Raw genomic sequence first — 6,534 nt, 5'->3', positions numbered from 1 at the left:
CGGGCGGCAGCACCTGGGAGGGAGCTGGACGACAGCAGCTGCAGGCTGTCCAGGGCCCCATCCTCGTACAGGGCCAGCTTCTGGACCATCTTCTGCCGGGCAGGGTTGATGATAATCTGCGGTGGCTCTGATGATGACGATGCAGAGCTGCCCAGGGCCAGTCCTGGGGTGGAGATAGCACTCCCTTAGCCTCATGCTGGGTCTCCCCAACCCTCAGCCTAGCACCCTGCCTCCCTGGCCTCAGGCCTGAATTCCTCAGAGAAGTCCAAGAGCAGGGCCCAGCTCTCAGGCTACCCGCGACAGAGCACTCCTTGTTCCCAGCCTTCAGGAATGGGGTTGGGAGAGGGCTGGAGAGCAAGCTCCACCTGGGGAGGACGTGGCCTGGGGAGGGGCAACCAGGCTTGCTAAGGACACAGTGAGCTGAACACCCGGCCCTGGTTCTCTTCTAGAAGGCTGGGGTGGGGACTACAGAGGCTTTGGTCCAAGGAGGTCCTGGTCCCTCTCCTGGGAACCCATCTCCCCAGCTACCTTCCACAGCTGTGGGCCGGAACCCTGGGCCACTCCCCCAGCTCGATTCTCCCGTGGTGTCCCCCTGAGGACAGCTGGCCTCCCCGAGGGGTGCTGGGCCCAGAGGGCAGCTCGGAGTCAAGTGCCACGAGCGCAGGGCAGCAGAGAGGCCGCCTAAGCTCTCATCACTCTCCACAGGCTGGTTGAGGCCTCTCTGGAGCTGCTCCACTGCCTGTGCACTGGCTCCTGACGGTGCTGCCAGGGGCTGCCATGGGGCAGCCCCACTGTGGGCACCACCAGTGCTGGACACGTAGGAGTTCTCCTGCGGGGAAGGGGGGATGCAGCTGGCGGCCTCCGAATGCCCGGGCACCCCCGCCACTACTGCCTGCAGCTTCTCTAGCCTCTCGTACACCTGCAAAGTGGAAAAGAGGGACTCTCAGGGTGAGATGGCAGCCCTCGCCAGTCACCCCGTGGGCAAACCACAGGGCTGCTCCAGGCCATCCGTGACCTGCCTTGGGGCTCTGCCCCTTGCCCCTCTGTTCCCATCATAGGGAGTGCTAAGAACCGCGGCTGCCAAAGGCGAGGACTGAGAATGACCTCTTTCTCTTCTACAAAGTGAATCTCACTGCCCCGCTGCCCTCAGACGGGGCCTCTCCATTTTCAACTGTCACCAGAGAAGAGGTGGGGTACTAAGGAGGGGACAGAAAAAGCCAGATGCAGTGGCGCAGTGCGCCCAGCAGGGGGCGCAGCAGAAGCTCTTTCCTTCTTTCTATGGGAAGTGGGGTCAGAGCTGGGCTCCGCAAAGCAGGACTGCAGCACTGCCCGGGACCCTCAGTTCAGAGAGGCCCTGCCCCAAACAGAACCAAAGGGCAAGCAAGAAATGTGTAGAGACTCCAGAGAGACCTAGCAGGTGCTGAGATGGGGTCAGTACAGAGCAGGGCCTGGAATGCGAGCTTTCTTGCTGGCCACCCCATCCCAGTGGGCAGCTGGCTACCTGGGTCATAGGAGGCCTCCTTTTGGCCCGGCGGTGCAGGCAGCAGCAGGCCAGCCGGCCCAGGCCCAGGCCCAGCTCAGGTGGGCAGGGCCCGGGCCTGGGGTCCAGGTGCTTCTTGCAGATCTGCATGGCGATGGGAGCAGCCCAAGAATCTGCAGCCAGACCTGCTTGCAGTGTGCTCTGGGTGCTTCTCAAAGCCACTCCAGCCTCCTCAGCCTCCTCTTCCACCAGGTCTTTCTGTGGGATAGATAATGTGAATATGGCTACCAGGTGGTCACACCTACAGCTGCAATCCTCAAGTCCTTGTCACTCAATCCTATGGTGTTTATTTTTTTTTATAAGAAAAGAGATGGGGTCTCGCTATGTTGGCCTGGTTGGTCTCCAACCAGGCTCAAGTGATCCTCCTGCCTCAGCCTCCCAAAGTGCTGGGGTTACAGGTGTGAGACACTGTGCCACAGCTCTTGGTCTTTCTACAACTTACTTTATTTTTTTTTGAGACAGGGACTCATTCTGTCACCCAGGCTGGAGTGCAGTGGTGCAATCGTGGCTCACTGCATCCTCAACCTCCCAGGCTCAAGTGATCCTCCCACCTCAGCCTCCCAAGCAGCTGGGATTACAGGTGTGTACTACCATGCCTATCTTGCTATGTTGCCCAAGCTGGTCTCCAACTCCCAGGCTCAAGTGATCCTCCTGCCTCAGACTCCCGAGTAGCTTCTAGAGATTTATTAAACACCTACTGTGGACCAGTGGTGCTCTGGGCTCTAGGGATACAGGAACAAATAGAACCCCGGGCCCCGGTTTGACAGATCTGACTTCCTGGTGGGGGAGAGGCCCATGGAGCCTTCTACCAGGACCTGAGGAAGTGACCCAGGAGCTGGGGTCTGAGGCATGAAGTAGCCTGAGAGGGCAGAGCCGAGAAGGAAAGTGCCCCACAGAGAGAGAGGTACCCCAGAGAGAGGCACCCCAGAGAGAGGTACCCCACAGAGAGAGAGGTACCCTAGAGAGAGAGGTACCCCACAGAGAGGCACCCCAGAGAGAGGCACCCTACAGAGAGAGAGGTACCCTAGAGACAGATAGGTACCCCAGAGAGAGGTGCCCCAAAGAGGTACCCCAGAGACAGGTACCCCACAGAGAGAGAGGCACCCCAGAGAGAGGTACACTACAGAGAGGTACCCCACAGAGAGGTACTCCACAGAGAGGTACCCCAGAGAGGTACCCCAAAGCGAAAGAGGTACCCCACAGAGGCGTGCCACAGAGAGAGGCACCCCACAGAGAGATGCTCCACAGAGAGGCACCCCACAAACAGGCACCTGACAGAGAGGCGCCCCGCAGAGAGAGGCGCTCTGGGGGTGGAAACAGGACCAGGGGCCATCTCCAGCTCTGAGATCAGACAGACCAGGAGGAACGGCCAGGGTAGGCGGTGGCTTTTCTCACAGAGGGAACGGCACATACTAAGGCTGTGAAGCAGGTGGCAGGGAGCGCCCCGAGTCCTGGGGACCTGGGCATTGTGGGGTCAACCACATAAGGGATTGGGCCTTCACCCCAAGAGCAGAGAAAATGCAAAGGGGCCTTTGAAAAGAGCACTAAGCCGGGCGCGGTGGCTCACGCCTGTAATCCCAGCACTTTGGGAGGTTGAGGTGGGCGGATCACGAGGTCAGGAGGTCGAGACCATCCTGGCTAACACGGAGAAACCCCGTCTCTACTAAAAATACAAAAAAATTAGCCGGGCGTGGTGGTAGTCACCTGTAATCCCAGCTACTCGGGAGACTGAGGCAGGAACATGGCATGAACCTGGGAGGCGGAGGTTGCAGTGAGCAGATATCGTGCCACTCCACTCCAGCTTGGATGACAGAGTGAGACTTCGTCTCAAAAAAAGAAAGGCTTAAAAATCAGTGATTTAAAGTGATGCCTTAGGAAGCTGGAAAGAGACAAGCAGGTTAAACCCAAAATAAACAAAAGGAAAGAAACAACAAAAAGTGGAAATCAACAAAATGGAAAATAAACCAACAGAAAAAAATCAGTAAAAGCAAAAATTGGTCCTTTGAAATTAACAATAAAAATTGATAAGCCCCTATATATCTAGGTTGATCAAGAAAAAAAAAGGGCCAGGTGCAGTGGCTCACGCTTGTAATTCCTGCAGTTTGGGAGGCCGAGGCAGATGGATCACCTGAGGTCAAGAGTTTGAGACCAGCCTGGCCAACATGATGAAACCCAGTTTCTATTAAAAATACAAAAAAAATTAGCTGGGTGTGGCGGTGGGCGCCTGTACTCCCAGCTACTCGGGAGGCTGAGGCAGGAGAATCACTTGAACCTAGGAGGCAGAGGTTGCAGTGAGCTGAGATAGCGCCATTGTACTGCAGCCTGGGTAACAAGAGCGAAACTCCATCTCAAAAAAAGAAAAACAAAAAAGAATTTAAACAAGGTCACAGAATATAAGGTTCATATGCAAAACTCAACCGCATTTTTTTTTTTGAGGCAGGGTCTCCCTCTGTTGACCACGATGGAGTGCAGTGGTAGACGCATGGCTCACTGCAGCCTCATCGTCCTGCGCTCAATGGATCCTCCCGCCTCAGCCTGCTGAGTAGCTGGAACTGCAGGCATGCACCACCATGCCTAGCTAATTTTTGTACTTTTTGTAGAGACGGGGTTTCGCCATGTTGCCCAGGCTGGTCTCAAACTCCTGGGCGAAAGTGATCTGCCCACCTTAGCTTCCCAAAGTGCTAGGATTACAGGCGTGAACCACCACACCCAGCATCAATTGCATTTCTGTATAATATCATGATGAATTAGAAATCAAAGATACCATTTAGAATAGCATAAAAAACATGGACTACATCAGGAAAAACCTGACATGGAAGTACTGGGTGTGGCCAGCCCAGAGCAGTAACAAGACCTGGGATACTCAAGAACCCTGAGGTGTAAGGCATTGGGAAAGCTCAAGGCTTTCAGTGCAACAAAGTCCACAAGTACAGCCCGAGATTGCAACACATGTTTTTATTACTCAAGGACAACCTGGACTTCACCAATGCCCAGCTTCATGGGGGCATGTAGTGTGACTCACGGCTGAACACAGAATCACTGTTAAGCCTGTGCTACAGCCCTGGGCTACTTTTGGACACGTAAGAGGACACTAGGTTACATGAAACCTGACTTGCTTCTAAAGACATGTGACACACGTTTTTCCCTGAAAATGTTTCCCTTCCCTGTCTGCCATGCTCCCAACTTTTCTGCCTTCCTGGGGCTTCTCACTGTCCGGGTAACTAGGTCTTGGGCCCAGCTGGAACTTGGGTAGTGACCCCTGTGCCACAATCAGTGCCTGGGCCTGAGGCTGAGCTTGTGGCTGGGTTGGAGCTCGTCTGTGGCGCCCACGGACAGCCTGACTTGCAGGCCATCACATTAGGCCAGCTCACAGGTCCCTGGTAAAGCCTGCACACACTGGCCTGAGGTGGAGGGTGGGTGCTGCTCGACTCTCTGGAGGATCTCAGAATTCTTGCTGCTTGCTAGGACTGAATCGCGGGACTTACAGCCATACTTCACTTTTCCCAGGGTTTTTCTTTTCGAAACAGGGTCTTGTTCTGTTGCCCAGGCTGGAGTACAGTTGATACAATCATGACTCACTGCAGCCTCAATCTCCCAAGCATAAATGATCCTCCCATTTCAGCCTCCCCAGTAGCTGGGACCACAGGCGTGCGCTACCATGCCAGGCTAATTGTTTAAAACAATTTTTTGTAGAGACAGGGTCTCATCATGTTGCCCTGGCTGGTCTTGACCTACTGGGCTCAAGTGATCCTCCTGCCTTGGCCTCCCAAAGTGCTGGGATTACAGGCGTGAGCCACCGTGCCCGGCCACACTTTTCCAAATTGTAAGCAGCTAGGAGGGCCCTAGGCCTCATCGGCTCCATTGTGCAGGGTGGCCACTGTTCAAAGAGATGGGCAAAGGGCTGCTGCCAGAGGCCTGGGCTGCAGACGCCCTGCCTAGCTCTCAGGGGAGCCAGCTCCCTGCTCCACACCCCTACGCAGCAGCCCCTCTCCTCCCCTCGCGGGCCTGTGCAGCCAGCAGCCTCCTCACTGGATGCCAGCCTTCCTTGTCCCCAGATGCTGGCATGGAGGCAGGGTTCCACTCTGCCTGCCTGTGCCCACAGAGCCTAGAACAGCAGGGCCACTGCCTTCTCTCCCCCGCGGGTATAGGCCCCCGCCCCTACTGCCTGCAGAATGCTGAGGACTCATGCACCATGAGAACTTCTGACCATGAGAACTTTGACTTCCGGATTTGGGGGATCTGCCCAGGTGAACGAATCAGCTCTGAAATTCATCACTTTCTTCGGGCCCCTGCCTGTCCTGTTCCAGGCCCAAGCCTACAGAAGGAAGAGGAAAGTCCGCTTAGCAAATCGGGGAGGCTCCCCCACTGCCAGAAGCCCTGGCTCAAGGGCTGAGCCATACTCCCTTATCTCCTGGGGCGTTCATGGGAATTGAGGGGTTTTGTTTGTTTGTTTTTGAGACAGGGTCTGGCTCTGTCTCCCAGGCTGCAGTGCAGTGGCTTGATCACGGCTCACTGTAGCCTCTACCTCCTGGGCTCAAGTGATCCTCCCACCTCGGCCTCCAAAAGTGCTGGGATTACAGGCATGAGCCACCTCGCCCAGCTGAGGGTTCCTAAGCAGTGGATCTTCAAATAGTACCCGGGATGGAAAATTCCTGCTGGGGCTTCCTAATTTCCTGAAAGCACAGAGTGGGGCAAGCACCCTCAGGCTAAAGGAGGGGTTACTGTCAGGAGGGAGGGAGTGGGCCAGGGTCTTGCTAAGGGAGGCGTGTGGGGCCAGCTGGGCTTCCAGAGGTCGCCAGAGCCAGTGGCCTGCCCGGCTGCCCCATGCCCTCAGTGCAACTGGGACACTCTGCTCTTTGGGGCTGGCACGGACGCGCCTGAGCACCCCAGAGGCCAGCCCGGGCGGCAGCACCTGGGAGGGAGCTGGACGACAGCAGCTGCAGGCTGTCCAGGGCCCCATCCTCGTACAGGGCCAGCTTCTGGACCATCTTCTG

General features: G+C 56.2%; 1 protein-coding gene and 1 long non-coding RNA gene across 2 annotated transcripts in view; both read right to left on the bottom strand.

The window, feature by feature from the left end:
• IRAK1 (interleukin-1 receptor-associated kinase 1) overlaps nucleotides 1–6,534 on the bottom strand; it is a 32,276-nt gene that overhangs the window by 17,871 nt on the left and 7,871 nt on the right. Inside the window, exons 10-12 of the mRNA XM_011955921.1 lie at nucleotides 1,502–1,738; nucleotides 529–919; nucleotides 14–163 (exon numbers count right to left, since the gene is read on the bottom strand). Coding sequence (XP_011811311.1) covers nucleotides 14–163; nucleotides 529–919; nucleotides 1,502–1,738 — 778 coding nt within the window. The remainder of the gene's footprint in view (nucleotides 1–13; nucleotides 164–528; nucleotides 920–1,501; nucleotides 1,739–6,534) is intronic.
• On the bottom strand, nucleotides 4,481–6,534 carry LOC105521634. The gene is made up of 2 exons (XR_001003300.1): nucleotides 6,453–6,534; nucleotides 4,481–5,855 (listed from the first exon to the last, which is right to left on the bottom strand). It is a non-coding gene; the product is annotated as an uncharacterized LOC105521634 (long non-coding RNA).

The sequence above is a fragment of the Colobus angolensis genome, unplaced genomic scaffold (genome assembly GCF_000951035.1).
Source record: "Colobus angolensis palliatus isolate OR3802 unplaced genomic scaffold, Cang.pa_1.0 Scaffold402, whole genome shotgun sequence".
Classification (NCBI taxonomy): Eukaryota; Metazoa; Chordata; class Mammalia; order Primates; family Cercopithecidae; genus Colobus; species Colobus angolensis.
Note: the sequence above shows the minus strand (reverse complement) of the source record. Positions and strands in the feature narration are given on the sequence as shown.